A 19,267-nucleotide genomic window follows, 5' to 3' on the forward strand; every position below is an offset into this window, starting at 1 on the left:
CAGGAAAGAGTTTTTTTCCTACATGGCAATAAATTAGAAATAGTGGTGGTCCAATGAGATTTTGTTTTGTTTTTATCGATAAAGGAGTAGAATATACAGGAGTGGAAGTAATACTTCAGCTGTACAAAGTTCTAGTTAGGTCACACCTGAATACAACAAGCTATTCTTGGCACCACACCTTAGGAAGGATATATTGGCCTTGGAGGCAATGCAGTAAACATTTGCCAGAATAAATCCTGAAAGCCAAGGATTGAATTATGAGAAAGGATTACACAAATTAGGTTGTATTTCTTGCAATTTAGGAGGTTTAGAAGGTGTGATTTAATAAAGATAAGGTAGCCAGGAGAAACAAATGACTTCCTCTCAATGGGGAATCTACATCTAGGGATCAGAGCAACAACAATAATTTATGTTTATATTGTGCACATAACTAAATGGACATCCCATAGCATTTCACAGGAACATTATAAACAATATATGTCAATGAAGCTGCATAGTTATTAGGTCAGATGACCAAAAGCCTAGTCAAAGAGATTGGTTTTAAACAGTGCGTTAGAGAAGGAAAGTGAGCTGGAGATGTAGAGTGAGTTATAGGAAGGGTATTCCAAGCTTGGGGTCTATGCTACTGAAGTCATAGCATCAATGGTCAATTAGAACCATGGACGCAGACATGTCCAGATATTTTGGTGGGTCATGGACTTAGAGGATATTATAGACATAACAAGGTGTGAGGGCATGGAGGAATTTTAAAAATGTAAGACAATATCAAAATCACACTGCTGCTTGTCTATACACCAATATACACCAGCAAGCACAGTGGAGAAACGGGAACAGGGTTTGCTGCAAGTTCAGACACAGGCAGCAGAACATGAATGACTACGAATTTCTAGAGAACGGAATGTAGGAAATTAGCCAGGACTGCCTTTTGTGTCATAGAATCTGGAGATAACAAAAGCATGGATAAGGGTTTAATGACAGATCAGCTGTAACAGTAACTTAGATGATGTTAAGAAGGAGTAGATTTGGAGCTGGTGTGAAAATGAGGTTGGAAGTTCATCTCAAGAAGAAATATAACACCAAGCTTGTGAATGGTTTACTCTCATGACTGTTTTCAGAGAGACGATTTGAGTGTCCCTGGAGTTTGGGTCAGCACCTGTAAACAGCTCCTCTGAGCATTTAAATGGAGAAAATGTTTTCTTATCCAGGACAATATGTTTGGCAAGCCCATCTTAAGGAGTAGTGGAGGAGTAAAGAGAGATGGAGGTGTTACCAATGTACATGTGCAAACTAATGTTGAGGTTTTAGATAGTGTCTTAAAAGAGATGGATATTGGTGAGAAAAGGAGGTGGGGGGTGAAGGGCACAAGATATAACAACAAAGGAACAAATTGGGAATCATTGCATGTGACTTCATGACTGTGGATGTAGCTTTGCTCGCTGAGCTGGAAGGTTCATTTCCAGACGTTTCATCACCCTACTAGGTAACATCTTCAGTGGGCCTCAGGTGAAGCACTGTTCATGATTCCTGCTTTCTATTTATATGTTTGGATTTCTTTGGGTTGGTGATGTCATTTATTGTGGTGATGTCATTTCCTGTGGTGATGTCATTTCTTGTTCTTTTTCTTAGGGATGGTAGATGGGGTCTAACTCGATGTGTTTGTTGATAGAGTTCCGGAACTCTATCAACAAACATATCGAGTTAGACCCATCAACCACACCCTGAGAAAAAGAACAGGAAATGACATCACCAACCCAAAGAAAGCCAATAGACTGTATCTGGCTATACATCTCTATGACCCTATGATCCTATAAAACATATAAATAGAAAGCAGGAATCATGAACAGTGCTTTACCTGGAGGCCCACTGAAGATGTTACCTAGTAGGGTGATGAAATGTCTGGAAATGAACCTTCCAGCTCAGTGAGCAAACCTACATCCAGAACCTCAACCTGAGCTACAAATCTTCTCAAAACCCACTTCATGACTATGATTAGAAAGGTGTGAACGGAACCAGCTGAGAACAGACTAACCCAGCTAAATGATTGGAGGAAGATAATGTGGTCAATTGTATCAGACAGGCTGAGAAGGATGAGGAAAGGAAGTTTATCTTTGTCACAGTTGCATAGGGTCACATAGATTCTGGATTAGTGGTGCTGGAAGAGCACAGCAGTTCAGGCAGCATCCAAAGAGCTTCAAAATCGACGTTTTGGGCAAAAGCCCAGTCCTTCCTGATGAAGGGCTTTTGCCCAAAACATCGATTTCGAAGCTCCTTGGATGCTGCCTGAACTGCTGTGCTCTTCCAGTACCACTAATCCAGAATCTGGTTTCCAGCATCTGCAGTCATTGTTTTTACCTAGGGTCTCATAGAGTCATACAGCATAGAAACAGATCCTTTGGTCCAATTCGACCATGTCAACCTAGAATCCCAAATTTAACTAGTCCCATTTGCCTGTGTTTGGTCCATGTCCCTCTGAACCTTTGCCATGTTCTACAACACTCTTAATGAGTGTTAATGATGTAAGTTCTGCACTGGTTTGCCTTACCAAAGTGCAATACCTCACATTTATCTAAATTAAATTGCATCTGCCACTTCTTGGCCCATTGGACCATCTGATCAAGATCTCTTTGCACTTTTAAATAACCTTCTTCAGTGTCTACAATACCACCAATTTTAGTGTCAATCGCAAACTTTCTAACCATACGTCTTGTAATCTCATCTAAATCATTCATATAAATGATACACAACGGTTGACCCAGAACAGATCTTTGCAGCACACAGCTGGTCACAGGCCTCCAGTCCAAATAAGAACTCTCTACCACCATCCTTTGTCTTCAACCAATTTTGTATCCAATTGGCTATTTCTCCTTGGATCCCAAGTGACCTAACCTAACTAACCATTCTACCATGCATTTCATTTGTTGTCTTAAAAATTGAGACCAATCTTTCAGGAGTAAAATAAAAAAGCACTTAATTAGATTTTGGATCAGTTGTAAATTTTAATTTTGAGATTGATTATTTTTATTTAGAGTCATAGGGTCATACAGCATGGAAGCAGACCCTTCGGCCCAACCAGTTCATGCCGATCAGGTTCCCAAACTAAACTAATCTATTAAACACTTTAACTGAACCCCATCCATCACTTCCTCTGGAAGTTCATTCCACACACAAAACACCCTTACTGTAAAAAAAATGCCCCTTATGTCTTTTTAAATCTTTCTTCTATCACCTTAAAAATATGTCCTAGTCTTGAAATCTCCCATCCTTTGGGAAAGGTACCTGCTATTCTCCTTAACTTCATGGTTTTATAACCTCTAAGGTTTATAACCTCAACCTCCAGTGAAAAAAGTCCCACCTATCCAGCCTCTCCATATAATTCAAACTCTGCATTCCCAGCAACATTCTGTTAAGTCTTTTCTGAACCCCCTCCACTTTAATAATATCTTTCCTATAACCGGGCGACCAGAACTGAACAAAATATTTCAGAAGAGACTTCACCAACATTCAGGGCAAAAGTGAGGACTGCAGATGCTGGAAATCAGAGTCTAGATTACTGTGGTGCTGGAAAAGCATGGCAGGTCAGGCAGCATCCAAGGAGCAGGAAAATCGACGTTTTGGGCAAAAGCCATTCCTGATGAAGGGCTTTTGCCTGAAACATCGATTTTCCTGCTCCTCCGATGCTGCCTGACCTACTGTGTTTTTCTAGCACCATTCTAATCTAGACTCTTCACCAACATTCGGTACAACCTCAAACATGATGTTCCAACTCCTACACTCTGAGCATTTTTTGCCCATCTTTAATTACCTTGCACTAGGTGGCTTTCTAGGGTCATTTCAGAGGGCAGTTAATCATCAAGCACTTTGCTGTGGGTCTGCAGTCACATGTAGGCCAAACAAGGTAAGGACAGCAGTTTTCTTCCTCAAACGACATTAGTGAGCCAGAGGCTTTTTATGTCAATCAATGATTTACAGTAGCATTCCTGAAATGAGCTTTTACATTCCAGACTTTCTAATTAAATTTGGAATGTAAAAACTCATTTCAGCAATGCTACTATAAATCATTGGTTGGCATAAAAATCCCTCTTTTATCTAAATGTATTAAGAACTATGGAGCAAAGGTCGCAGATCAACCATGATCTAAATGAATAGTAGAACTGGCCGGAAGGGCTGAAAGGTCTATGTTTATGTATTCCTGTTCCTATGTCCTTATGTTCCTGTGTCTCCAGATGCAATCCATTGGTCAGTAACATCCAGAGAAAAATTAAGCCAATAGAATTTCAATTGCATGCTCTCTATTCAACTTATTATCTAAAACTGGGCATAAATTACTGTCAGAAGTTTGCTTCCTTTACCCCTGCTCACCATTTATTGTCTTCTGGCGCGTCCCGTTGTGTTCTTCATACGTTTTTTATTCAATGCAAAACAATTCAGAGCAGAATGTTACATGGCAAACACCAACTGCATGTCAATAATAAAGTAATGAGATCAGAACCTCCCTGCAATAAACAAATACGATTGGTCTGGAATATATTTTAATATTCTGTATTAAGTATGCAAACAAGGAACATGTGACATTTCGCCTGTGAACTTTGTACGCTAGGACAATCAATATGCCAGTCGGGTAAGGAGGGAAAACTCCTGAAAATATTGGTCAATTCAGGCACACGATGGAATTCATTTACCTCCAGGTAAATCTATTCTTTTTTTTGTCATGAAACTTACGACTACATCACATGAGGTCTGATGTCTAATATACATCGTAAGGCGCAGGTACAAAATATGACTGATGTGACTATGGTCATCTTGTTTGAACAAATAGGCACCTCGGTATTTGAAAAATCTGTAACCTAAAAATCTTGTTTTAGTGAATGTTCCCTTTCTATTTGTATTTTGTGTGTGTCAGGTGTGTAATCGACGTGCCCTCCTTTTTCGAGTTATGTTTAAGAATGTGGATATAAAGTGGTTTCATTTTGGTTAGGGAGACGGGATGAAAGGGAGGTCGCAGGTATTTCACAGTAATTAGCGAGAAAGACCTGTGTTTTATTTTGTATTTCTGTGGATAGGTCACAACAGCGCAGAACTTGTTGCTGCATTGACAACACTTAAGAAACCGCAAGAATTCCTTTTGCGAGATCAAATTGACATCTCCCTGGTCCAAGTGCGGTTGAGTTGCATTTGCAGACATTAATGTCCTTGTCTTGCGGCGGGTGTGCGTGAAACTTGCCAGAATTGAGGGACTGTATGTAATAAGATGCCTCGCTAGAAACTGAAACCACGGTGAGGCCAGGGCTGAGGCAGAGGACCCAGTTATACTGCATAGACGCGATTCCACGTCCACCTTTCTTCACTAATCCCACCCAGTTGTTTAAAATATTCTGGACCATAATCAAACTGGATAAAGGGAAGACCAAAGCTGAATTTTATTGAAACAAGGCGAAGGAGGAGGTGATTATTTGAATGTCTTGTGTGTTTGCTTCATTACAATTTCCCCCAAGACAGTTTACTTCACACCCCAATCATTAATAGGGTGAGGTATATAGAATTTCACCGCTGGGATGATATTGATCAGTTGGTGAATATGGATCAGTCTGAACTGTTGACTTCAATCTGGTTGCAGACATCCCTTGCTTCATGTCTTAACGCCACTTCGATCTCGTTCTTTGAACTGAATTCTGTGAATTGGGATGGATCTGAGTTATCTCATCAGCCTTGACAAGCCATATCTGAAATACAGAGCCCATGCCATTTAATTTAACGGACGAAATTGTGTAGCAAGTCGATTCGTTACTTGTTGCACTTAATTGTTTTTAAAAACACACAGTTATTGTGTCTGAGCTAACTGCTGGGGTGTGTTACAATAACTACAGCGCTCTGGATCTCTCGGTAATATCTCACTCAGGCTGTGGGGGCTGTTTCAATTCGGTTCAGAATGAAAATCCGAAGGTGGGTGGAGAGGAGGGGAAATAAAATGGCTAATTTTTCAAAGGCCCAATTTAACGAACCGTTTGTCTTCAGGTAATACGGGAGGGAGACGTAAAGGCAACCATTCCTGGCGAAGATTTGATAAGAATCAGTAGCGGATATCGTTGAAAAAGGGATATCGATGTCCCACTAAATCACCGCGCTGAGCCTTGCCTTTGGGATGCATTTAAAGTAATCGTGTAATGATATTATGATTCCCTCATCATGTCTTTATTTTTGAGAAATAATTATATCAGAGATTTATAACAAAAAAAAAGGCGCGTTTTAAGCTCTCGTTTCCTCTAGCTAATTTATTGCAGCGGAGAGAGCGCCTGGATAAGGTCCTCGCCCCTTCACTTGCTTTTCCGTAATGTAGGAATTCATCGCGGCCAATTACATATAAACTTGGGACAATTTGTCAGCTTGATTTGTATTTCAGTTAATTGTGAAAGTAATTAGGAATACAAGAGCCGGAAAAGGGACCCGGGTTGATTTTTTTTCTGTCTCTCTCTGCTCTCTCCCTCTTCTCCTTTAAGCCAAATTGCACAGAAATTAATTTTCTGCTAGCCTTTTCATCTGGGCCAGCCGCAGAATCACAAGCGATAAATCAGCTTGATGGGTGGTGGCGGCGGCGGCGCTAAATGGCTTCATATATCACTGCGTTTAATAGGAATCATCAGAGGCTGGTTAATGAAATTAAACTGAACAGAAGGTGTTAGGCCCCCTTGAAGGCCGGGAGATTTTTTATATGTGAAAGAGACAGCAGAAGCTGAAGGAAAACCGTGCAAAAAAAAACCCCAAAAGATGCGCCATATATTTTCAAAACTGCTGCGTCTTCCAATCTCTTTATTCTGATAGTGCTCTCTCTCTCTCTCTCTATCTCTCAGTCTGGGCTTTCACCTTTTCGTTCACTGTCTGGTCCTCAAGTCCAATCCTTTAATGTTGGGGACCTGTTGCACACATTATGAAAAATGTAAAGAAGGGGTAAAAGATCTATATGTCCCCACCTAGCTACTTACACCTAGTCTTTTAATACCACAATAAAGCCAGGGAATATGTATCCAACACATTGTACTCGTCGACCGCTGTGTAATGCAGGACCTGCCGTCCATAATTCATCAACTTTTCACTTGTCCTCCGTCCAGGAAAAATAGAAGTCATTTTAATCCGTCAAATAATAACTGTCACTAGACAAAATATAACAAAAACATGTCCCTTTCAGTAGCACTAGGGCTCTGTACTACTCAATGACTAATGAGTAGTCTATTTTCCGAGTATAGTCCGTATCAAATTTTGCTATATTTGGTTGTCATTGTACTCAAGGTGATGCTGCGGTAGAGTCAGGGGTGGGTGTTCAAGTCCCACCTGCCCGGAGGTGTATCACAACCTGTTTGAACAGGTTGATCTTAATTTTTTTTAGATTGCGTGTGGTTAAGAAAACGCTCTAATGCCGCCTTTCAAGTAACGTTGCTAATGGGTGATGTTCTCTTTAAAATGCTATTCTTCCAACGGATTACTGCATTTGTAATGTGAAATCGGTTGAGAGTTTTAACTTTGGGAGTTGACCTGACGAGAACTGCACTGGGATTCTGGGCTGTACACAACGGGAAAACTGCTCTGGGATTCTGGGCCGTACACAAGGGGAAAACTGCACTGGGATTCTGGGCTGTACATAAGGGGAAAACTGCACTGGGATTCTGGGCTGTACACGACGGGAAACCTGCACTGGGATTCTGGGCCGTACACGACGGGAAACCTGCACTGGGATTCTGGGCTGTACATAAGGGGAAAACTGCACTGGGATTCTGGGCTGTACACGACGGGAAACCTGCACTGGGATTCTGGGCAGTATACAAACAGGAAAACTGCACTGGGATTCTGGGCTGTACATAAGGGGAAAACTGCACTGGGATTCTGGGCAGGACACAATGGAAAAACTGCACTGGGATTCTGGGCAGTATACAATGACAAAACTGCACTGGGATTCTGGGCAGTAAACAATGACAAAACTGCACTGGGATTCTGGGCAGTACACAACAGGAAAACTGCACTGGGATTCTGGGCAGGACACAAGGGGAAAATTGACTCTGCGCTCACTCCATGCCCCTCTTTTCAATACCCACTGTGATTTCCCATACAATTTCTCGCAATTGAAAGCGTTGCACACAAAGTGGGGGGTTGGGGGGGGGGCGGACGTTATTTCGTTTTTAAACATGGTTTGTGTACTAACTAATTAAACGTCTGTCACATTTTAACGCTGTTCTGAACTTGCTGTTCGGGGGCCGAAGACCCTGAGCAAAATGGTTGTATTCCGCAGTGAAGAGTAAAGGTGTTGTCACTCAGGCGCAAGGGCACAACCCAGACGGGTATACACAGGATTCTATTCAATATAAAATAGCAGGGAAAGAAAGCAAGTGAAAGGAAGGCACTCTGCAGTAACTGGGTACAGAGTCAAGGCCTTCGTTCATCTGAGTTCCATGGGTTGCACAATATTTAAGTATCCGGTTGCGCTGAATTGGCTGATACCCGTGGATCAATTGGCCCTCTCCAACACACAATTATAACTGCAGTCATAGAGTTGCAAAACTCAACCGCTCGTCCATACTGGAGGGACTGAGATACCGCCTTTAAGGGAGGGAAACTGTCGAAAATCACAGTTTCACGACTTCGCTGTTGGGGAGGATTTCTTAACTTTTCACTGAGTCCCAAAACTGTTCCAATACGATGTGGAAGGGATCAAGATGTGCCTCAACTTACCTGAAGAAGAGCTTCTGCGAGTACGGATCACTGTCAAAATGTGGCGGATGATAATGGGAGGTTTTTCGTAACCAGTCTCCTTAAAGGACATGGTTTAGGATTCAGCCATGTTCAACATATCAGAAATTCAGGTCTTCTTCACTCCCATCTAAGAAAAACAAAACAGATATTCATTAATGTTGAGGGCATGTACAGAAATCTGCAAGTGTAACCAATTTACCAAATACCCGCTTATCAACAACGCATTTGTATAAACTATTTTTATAAACAATTAATACAACTGTTTAATGAACTAAACTTTATGATTTATTTATATTTATAATTGTGCAAATAAATAATCCTTAAGTGAAGTATTCGACCATGTATTGTGACTTGCTTTAACAGCGTCAACGGCGACACAGAGAAGTCACAGAGAACAAAAACGAACACAATTTAAAACCTGCCGATTTTAGCATTAAAGATTTCGAACCCACGTAAGAAATGTCCAGAGATACACTGCACGGTTTTAATTGTCAACCCGTTCACTGGCCTTCAGAACTGAGTTGTAACCTACGAGATATATCCTCAAGTATGTACAAACGTACCCACTGGCTGAATAGACTGGGTATACTTGCTTGCAAAGGCTATACTGATGTAGAGTTGTGCACAGATATTTCTCTCTCGTTTCCTTTTGATATTTGAGTTTTGACGGGTTCAATTTGTTAGCGAAACTATTTGCTTTAAATAATGCATTCAGGGAGGGAGAGATAGGAAGAAACCAGAGAGTTGAAACCTCCAGTAATTGTGGAAGACGAGTATTGTATAGTTCTTTTTTAAAAATCAAGAACTGGCATCCCTATTTTAAGAAAACCGAAGATTTCCCCGCAATCAAGACTGAACACCGTTTGTTGAACATTCGGCATTTGTTCTGGTAAAAATAAAGGCGCATGATTTGTGTATTATGCGTTCGGGACTACTTTGTTTCTGATGATTTTGTGTGATGCTAGAATTTGATCCAGGAAGAGACGATGGTCTGATTTTCTCTCGGCGATGACTTACACGGTTGTCCTCCACAGAATCTCTTGTTGGCTCCATAAGAGCGAAACAGCCCCACACTTCCACATATCAAAAGATCAGACCTGGGTCAGGAGGTGTTTATAAATAACATTCAAACAAAGAGAAAAAAACCGCGGATGCTGGAAATCTGAAAGAAAAACAGAACGTTCTGGAATAACTCAGAGGGTCTGGCAGCATCTGGAGTGGACCGTTAACTTTTCTCTCTCTATATAGATGCTGCCAGTCCTGTCGAGTTTCTGCAATATTTTCTCTTTTGATTACAAACCACATACTACTTTGATGTTTCCCTTTTCTGTCACGAGAGTCAGATATTAAATACCAAATCTTAGACATAACCTATAACTTTAAAAAAAAAGTGATACCATTTAATGGAAAAATGCAATTGGGGAAGAATAATGGTTTTAAGAGATACGACCGATTTTGGACCCGTTTGAAAACTATCGGTGAAATCTATTCAATCTACAGCTCATCGAAGGAAACTGAAGTGACCACAGTTGACCACCAGAATGCCTCGGCAAGGGAAGTGCATTTGATCTGTGCCATGTTGATTTCCCCTGAGCAAATACGCCTTTGATGCAGTCACGGGGAGAGTGGTTAGCTGATGGATTGACAAAATGTAATCAGCGTTATTGGGAAACAGGTTCTGGAGAGCCGGGTGTCAATAATTCCGATCGTGACCCGTTCATCCATTAAATGGAGCTGCCTGATTAGGCCGATGAGGCTCGCGGTGCACTCTGCACAGAAATTGCTTCTATAAACTTACCATCATTGCTGGGCTACGTAAGATGGGCTCCTTGGGGTAAGACAGAAGGATCGCCATCTATCACCGTTTCCATATATCACAATCTCGTTACTTTAATGTCGGCATCTTAGACACAGTTTGCATCACAAATCCCAATTGCCCGCAACAGATAAAAGAATCATGATGTTTGGCTGCCTCTCAACGAGTTCGTCTCCTCCTCAATTGCACCTTTAACAAATGCCATTTATTTACACGGTGCGAGTCAACTCATGCGGTCATGTCACATCGGCCGCCTGTCGCTACAGAATCAATTAGAGCTGAAACGGAAAATGAATGCGGCGACTGAGCAAACTAGTTCCTAATTTCCCAAACTTGAGGAGTGCGTGTACAAAAATAATTGGATTATGCATTAGAGGCGAAACGGGAAGGTGTGAAATGTGAACGCCTGACAGTTTATCTGAGTCTGCATTTTCGATGCACTTTTGCTTCTCGCTCTTGAAGTCAATTGCAATCTCCAGCAATGGCATCTCGTTTTAAAATAATACTTCAATTAATAAACGTCAATAATGCAATGATGCACAATGCTTTTAAAATGCAAATATTACTGGCAGATGAGGATGAAGCGAGGACACTGCTTTTGGAAGTTCTGCCTCGTTATTTTCTCACCAAAATGCCAGTGTCTAATATGGAGAACTCTCCTAACAGGATGTTATAAAACTAAGCATCTAACTGGATCCCAAAACGTTAGCTCTCATTTCTCCCCACGGGTACTGCCAGACCTGCTGAACTCTTCCAGTAATTTCTGGTTTTGTTTTTGAAAACTAACTCGGTGCTTGACTCGGAGTCACTTCGGAAATCCACCTCAGTTCCGGATCTCTTGGATATGTCCAATGTTGAAATGTGATGAAATGACTGCGCCATGTTTTCTTCCCCCCTAAGCTTAGAAAAAAATGTTCATTTTGGAGGCGGCTAAGTCCCAATCTGTCATTCAGCTTGTAGCAGAAATTTAGCACGGAAAATACTCAATGTGATATCATAAATCGACCCTTTCTCCACACTACCATTCTCAGAAGATTAAAGACGACCCTAGCGCGTTGGAATTGTTTGCGATTGCGACTACACTGCAGGAATACAAATAAACCATTTATGACCATTATATCGCGCGGATATCTTTGAAATAGGTTAATTCTAACATCAAATGATCTTTCGTGTCAAATGTTCCTTTCCTTCTTCGTCCGAGCGAGAACAATCTTTAAATCCCTCTCTTACTTTGCAATTTACAGAAAGTCTCAGCAAAACCTGCAAGATTTAGTTTTAGCTGTCTACAAGATTTTTTTTACAATTAGAAACGAAACACAGTAGATGTTTACTCACGTTCTCCAAGCTTTTTTTTATTGGTGGTTGTGGTTGGGGGGAAGGGGTGAGGTGTGTGTGTGAGAAGAGGTAAGGATAACAATGCCTTCAGTCAACACAGGTGCACAATCTCTTACTCGTGAGCTGGCCACTGACGAAAATAAAGGGACCTGAATCAAACCCGAAAGGTTTATAGTGAAACGACTGGCGTTGCCATTATTTTTAATATAAGATTCTTAATTCGCCTACTTCTGAGCTAAAAGCAGAAACGTTTAGCCTGTGGGTTAAACTTCGAACAAACAAAAAATGTAATCTCAACAAGGCTGTCCATTTTATTACTGCCTGGATTAACAGACTGAATAAAAACTTCTGATGAAGAGTCATTCGGCTCTAAATGTTAACTCTTTTTTAATCTTCACAGATGCTGCCAGATCTGCGGAGCTTCTCCAGAATTTTTTGTTTGTTTCAGGTCTCCGGCAGTTCTTTGTTTTAAATTAAAACAATAATTTGCTGCGCTCTGGCGTGCAGGCATATTTCAAAAGCATTTCATTACCGGGAAAATAAACTGCGCCTTAATCTCAGAAAGAGGAAAACAAGAATTCACACCTCTAATTGCTTTAATGGAGGAGATTATTCCCCCTCCAATGACAAACAAGAAAGCTCCTCTCAACGAGATAGGGGCTGGCGCCAGCAGGTGGGCGTGCAATGTATCCAAATGGAGGATGTGACCAATTAACACTGAGATGTTCGTCAGGGAACCAATGGTGAAGGGGATGCCTGGAGAACAGCCAATCAGACGCTGTATTGTGGGTCACCTCCTGTCCACCGTAACCAATCGGCAGCGGGCGGCACTGAAACTGACCAAGAAAGTGGCGCGCTCGCGATCTCCATGTCCCAGCGACAGCGAGAGGGAGCCCAGAGCCGCAGCCAAGTGACAATCCTGCTCCAAACAACAACAAACACACAGGCCCCTGAACCAATGGGGAGATCCTAGGGCTCTTCAAAGTGGTATTTCTCGGCTCCAGGTGGAGCTAGCTCGCTTCTGGTCCTGTAAATACAGTCAAGAGCTGACCGGGTCACCAGGCACCGGGGAAAAAAAGGGAGTTAAACAACTTCCTTGGTGCGTTCCACCCCCCCTTTTTTTCTCCCTTCTTTCCTCCTCCAGTGCTTCCCCTCTCCCTCTCCCCTTTGGAAGAAAAAGCCGATGGAAAAATCTAAAAACTTCCGAATCGACGCACTCCTGGCCGTCGATCTTCCCAAACTACCGGCTTGCTCGCCTCTTGTCACCTCGCCCGCCTCCTCCACAGCCAGCCCGCCAGAGCTCGACCAGCACCCGGTCACCTCGGACTGCCTGAGGTCCGACAGCCCGAGCCCTCCGCGCTTTAGCCTCGGCAACCTGATGCCGAAGCCCAGCTTCCTGAGTGTGCACCAGCATCCCGGGATGACGGGCCTCCACCCTCACGGGGCCATCCCGGCCTCGGCTCTCTACGGTCACCCGGTTTACACATACTCAGCACTGAGCGGTCAATCCAACGCCCTGCCTTACTCTTACCCGCAACTCGCTGCCAGTCACCACTCCGAACCCGTCAAAGTAACAGCCGGCACTTTCCAGATCGACCAGTGGTTGCGAGCGTCCACAGCGGGAATGATGTTGCCCAAAATGCCTGATTTTAACGGTAAGTGTCCACTTGAATCATTGACATATATTAAAAAAATAAATCTAAGCGAATTGCAGAGGTTCCGCACTTTGAGATTAGAGTCATAAAGGTGGCGATTTAAAATGTGAACGGCAGCAGTTGTAGCAATTGGGCAATTTGTTCCCACTCGCTTTTGCTTGACAGTATGTTTTTCTTCAGAAAATAATAATTTGGGTGGGTTGAGATGATATTTTCGAAATAAAAACTGAAAGAACTGCGGACGCTGTCAATCAGAAACAAAAATAGAAATTGCTGGAAAAGCTCAGCAGGTCTGGCAGGTCTCTCCACGGATGGTTCCAGACCTGCTGAGCTTTTCCAGCAGTTCCTGTTGATATTTTCGATACTGTTCAGTCACTGGTAGTTTCAGGCCTGGACTATGTTGGCTGTCCACCATTGGGCCGCTTGTAAACAAGCTTCCAGGTTGGCAGGTCTGAACCAAACACTGGAAACAAATCAGGGAACCGCAACAACAACAGCACGTGTCAATTGCTCACTCTTCTGAGAGTATAACTTCTGCTCATCCCAAGTGTCGCATATACAGTCACAATGTGTCTGGAAAAATAAAAAGGAACACAGGGATTCGGTTCTATCACCTGAGTCTGTGAACGGGTGTCAGGAGCATGATTTCAATAGCAAGATGCAAAAAAGTAACCGTTTCATTTTGTTTTATTTCGGTTCTGGTTGCGTTGCTAGTTTATCTTAACCTTTTAGTAGATCAGGAGCTAAATGTCGAGTAAGATGCAATGAGACGTAATGTTTCTAAATAAATGTAAATGCTGTCAGAGTGATGTAAGATATTGCAATGTCCTGACTCTCAAACGCCTACACTGAAATCTGCAGTGAGCTGACTGGGAGAACCATCCCTTTTTTTTGGTTGCTGTTGTTTGTCAAGTCTTGTGTGTGGAAAATTCCAAAGAGACAAAATACTAATTAGGAAACCAGTAAAAATTCTCGCAGTGTAAATCACAAACAAGGTTTCGCTGGTGATTAAATAAGGGGAAAGGAAGCGAAATGGCTGGATAATAGGCGGCTGAAAAATGGGAAGGTGGTGCGAAAATTTCAGCACTGTTGTTGTTTGCAGAGGAGTGACTGGGCTTTTTGTGTCGGACCGTTTTCGCAGATTTGTTCAAGATGGAGCAGTAAATAGCGCCTTTTCTTTCTAACCTTCGCTGTGAATGGCGGGCTCTGTGCAAACCCAGCAACAATGAGATGACAAATCCAACATGTGCCTTATTTATTAGCCTCTGCAAACGACTCCTTTATCCTGATTATAACACACAGGCACACCAATTCTTTGACGTGTTAGGATTACCCATTCCTGGTGAAATCACCACAGTAAGAACACGTCTACCTGCTAAATAGTGTACTAACATCTTGATTTTAATAGAGCATTCCAATTTTGACATGAAATCGGCAACAGACCATTTATGGGATTTTCATTGTCAGTTCTATAGTGAAACGGCTGATATCAAATTGAGGGATTTAATGTGGCTTGAATGCTCAATCCCTGTGTTTTTTTCAGTGTTGATGTTTTAATTAAAAGAATTGGTTTATTTAGCCTGTAAACGTTGGGCGTTCTCACTAAATAGAGACAATTAACTTTCCCTGGGGAGATTGAGCTAATTCGGCGCTCTCCCATTGTACATTTTATTGTCTGGCACATGTTCGCCCTGTGGGAAATCAACTCGTCCTTTGAAAATAAATTATTTTAAATCACTGGTGACTAGAATATCTTTAATACACTGGAAGGGCAGGGTTGTGTCAATTTAAGTGGCGCACTCAGTGATAATTGAATTAAATAAACGTTTCGGAGCCCGCAACAGAACCGTGCATCTGCAGTCCTCGTTTTTACCTAGAACCGTGTTTTAACCTGCTACTGTTCGCCGGAATACTAGGCAGTCTAGTTCAAATCAGTGGCTGCTCGTTCACGGGTAAGTGGGGGGGGAGGTTTGGACTAACATTATATTTAAAACTTTGGAAGTGTGCTTTCGAAGAATAAAATCAATTAGTATTTCCATTGCATTTCCACGTGGTGTAACAGAACAGTAACGCGATGAAATAGAAACATTAGATTATTTATATGAATGTCCTGTAGTAATTAACAGCTGTTTAAAAATAGTGTGCCGTTAGCATTTAGCAAACCGATTTGCTTCCTCTCTTTTCTGGTTTTGTAAAACGTGGCTTTAACAATCACTGCTTAAGAAAGAGACGGCAAGATAAATTGTTAGTTTGGGATACAAAATCGTGTACACACTCCGTCCAGCCCAGAAAAACCCGCAAACGGATATGTTGATAGGAATGAAATGAAAATATTCACAGCATTTAATTCTGCGGTGCTCTGTAAACAGCCGAGGAATATGATCTCATTACTGTTATGTTTTCCACCTCCCTCAGCACAAACACAAAGCAGCATGTTGGGGAAGTGCCGTAGGCCTCGAACCGCGTTCACCAGTCAGCAGCTCCTGGAGCTGGAACAACAGTTCAAGCTGAACAAATATCTCTCCCGTCCCAAAAGGTTTGAAGTGGCCACATCTTTGATGCTGACAGAAACCCAGGTAGGAACCGCTCGGCCGCACTCCACTGCCGGACACCTTCAGGGTTTTGTTAACATTCGCGGGAGATTTGTCAGTGGCGTTATCGGGGTGTCAGCTTCATCAATGGCGGAGGGGCCGAATGGCCACATCGAGCTCCTAATTCGTATGCTGACTTCAGTTAATAAAGTCTTAATAAAGGGTCATGTGAAATCGGGGTCTTCACATGAGGAAAACTGCGGATGCTGTAAATCAGAAACAACAAAACAAAACGCAGAGAAACTGCCGAATTGCCATCAATTCTGAAGAAGGGTCATCAGTCCCTGAAACATTAATTCTGATTTCTCTGCACAGATGCTGCCAGAGCTTTTCCAGCAATTTTTTTCTCTTTCTAATTTACAGCATTCTGTTTCTTTTTGTGTGTTTCTTCACATGATGACACCCCCCACCCCAGCTCCTAGACTCTTCCCTGTAACTTGTATTTCAATGTTTCATGCACCCGCCTTTGTAATTGTTGACGCCAATCTAAAAACAGGCTCTGCTCTTTGAAGGTTAAAATCTGGTTTCAGAACAGACGGATGAAGTGGAAACGCAGTAAAAAAGCGAAGGAGCAGGCCGCGCAGGACGCTGTGAAACAGAAAGGGAAAAGCTCAGAGAGTAAACCGGACGATTACCAGAGCAAGGCCGGCCTTACAAAAAGCGACCAGATCAAACCGTCCCGGTTGCGGGATTTTGCAGAGAGTGACGAGGACGGGGACAGTTTGACGTGTCACTCCTCACAATGCTCCTCCGACGAGGAAGCTGAGCTGGACCAGCCGCACAAGGAGCCGCCTGTCACCGTCAAATAGATCACCTCCTCGCTCCCAAACCAGAATCCCAACCTGTACAGCCCGTGGTTCGGCGTGAATGCTTTCCTTTGAAGCCAGATAGTCTCTTTGTGTTCTGCACCTCAGGCTGTCCTGTTCCCTGATCTCCAATCAGTCGCCATATATATATATATATATAAAGTACTGTTTGTCTATCTCTCAACGCAACAGTGGGAAATTGCAAGACTGTATTGTCTTTATTTTTATACTGTATTTATAAGAATTCGCCTATAGTTATGCATGCTAAGTTATTGTTTAGCTACGTGTGGTTTCTCCCCCAACATAGTGCCAGATCGTACTGTACATAAAACACAATAAATGTTTTATATTGAGCTTTCTGTTGCGAATTGCTTTATTCCACGTTAAGGTTAGAAGTCACACGACACCAAGTTATAATCCAACAGGTTTATTTGAAATCACTAGCTTTCGAAACGCTGCTCCTTCATTAGGTTCCACATTAAAAGCAGCAAGGAGCTGATGCATTATAAACGGGCAAATGCTGAAGTCACTCTCGGACTGTTCTGACCAGCGGTTGAGTTGAATGCATTAGCTGCATCATATAACGAGTCTTACAATCTGCCGTCAACATTAAAGGTTAGTCACATTTATAGTCTATAGTTTGACCACACTGAATAAAACAGCAAAAGCGGTACCAAACGTGTTTTGATTCGGAATAGGGAATTCTCCACTGAAATCCTGAGTTTTTTTATTTCACAACCTCTCCGGATTCTCAGACTCTTGTGCTCCTCACATACATTAAAAAGTACATTCTGTCGGCGAGGTCTCGCTCCGCACTTCTCCCACGCCCTGGGCTCAGATATTGGCTGTTGTTAATGGTGTGTCGGATCTGTGCAAACGTGCCGAACTGCAAACATGAGGGGATCTAGGCAAACTGCAGAAACATTTCACACTAGGGCTGCAATGGCTTTATTTCAGTAAACCATCGCGCCGCCGCCATGTATCAGTGAGAGGGCCTTGCGAGTTTGGAGTAGAGGCTGGGCGGTTCAAATCATAGCCTTTATCGGCCTGTTAGATGTTTTATTTTAACTTTCCAATAATAATGACGAGGGACGAAGCGACGGCAATTAGATTGATTTTCTTGTGACTATGCACCGCGTTTAGATTCGCATCCATACCCCCTAAATTCTATTTAACCACACACTTTAAAGAAGTTGAGAAACTTTATTCCATGTATATTTAATCCTCTTTGGAATTAGCGTTGGAAATTTAAACTTACAGGTATCCCCCCCCCCCCCCCCACACAAGAAACCGAGTGTAAATCCAGTCGTTATACTCATCAAGAAATCCAGTCGTTATAATCATCAAGTGTAAATCTATGTCTTGTGAATTGTAACAGTGAACTTAACGCCAGCTTTGAATGTTTTTATATTCAGTCATAATTGCCCAGAGGGCAGTTAAGAGTCAGCCACATTGCTGTGGGTCTGGAGTCACATGTCGGCCAGACCAGGCGAGGATGACAGTTTCCTTCCCTAAAGGGCATTAGTGAACCAGAAGGGGTCCCCCCACCCCCCCCCAAAAAAACCCAACAATCAACAATGGATTCGTTTGTTTCATTATTTGCCTAAAGTTCAACTCCCAGTCTCTGCTTTCGGACCGTTTACCGTGTCCCCCCCCCCCCCCCCCACCCCAGTAACGCCAACAAACATGAGAACAAGTAGAAAAACATAAATGTGTGTGTGTGACTACGTGTATGTGTCTGTCTATGCATATGCGTGTATGTGTGTGTGTGGCAGAAACGTTTTTTTGCAGCGTATCAGTTTCTGCGATGGGAGTTTGGAGGAAGAGAATTGGTAAGGAAGGGCATTGATGGAATGGAGAGGTGGGTCGTGAAAGAAATATTGTTTTGTACATTTACAGCATTCTAGCTGGTGAATATTTTCAGTCGACGCACGGATTTGGAGAAGGCATGTGAATAACCGAAACTTTAATTTAGTTGTTCCCCTGTCCCATATCAACACCCATTCCCACCCCACTCACCCCCAAAACCCCACAAAATTCCGTGCCATGCAAACAGAACATTGCAGCGTTCCCATTGTTCTTACGAAAAGATCGTTGGTTCTATATATAACGTTATGTTCGATGTTCTTGTCCAATGCATTTGCGTTTTTCAGACTGTGAATCCGGAACTTGGAAGGTATTAAAGGAAGGAGATAGAGAATGAGTTGAAAAAGGCAACTCAGAGTTACAGGTCCATTCAACATCCTGAGCAATAATTGTGTTGGTGCTGCGGTGAGGATAGAGGGGGGGGGAAAAACTCCTTAAACTCACGTAGTAAACTTACATCTC

The 19,267-nt window shown here is 42.5% G+C and overlaps 1 protein-coding gene across 1 annotated transcript; it reads left to right on the forward strand.

Annotated features, from left to right (window-relative positions):
* Nucleotides 1–4,589: 4,589 nt before the first annotated feature.
* On the forward strand, nt 4,590–17,246 carry mnx1 (motor neuron and pancreas homeobox 1). Its single transcript, XM_072576215.1, has 4 exons — nt 4,590–4,685; nt 12,288–13,542; nt 15,958–16,118; nt 16,646–17,246. Exons 2-4 carry the CDS (start codon nt 13,071–13,073, stop codon nt 16,940–16,942), a joined length of 930 nt encoding a protein of 309 aa, XP_072432316.1. The 5' UTR covers nt 4,590–4,685; nt 12,288–13,070; the 3' UTR covers nt 16,943–17,246.
* Nucleotides 17,247–19,267: the final 2,021 nt, after the last annotated feature.

This window comes from Chiloscyllium punctatum, chromosome 8 (assembly GCF_047496795.1).
Source record: "Chiloscyllium punctatum isolate Juve2018m chromosome 8, sChiPun1.3, whole genome shotgun sequence".
NCBI lineage: Eukaryota > Metazoa > Chordata > Chondrichthyes > Orectolobiformes > Hemiscylliidae > Chiloscyllium > Chiloscyllium punctatum.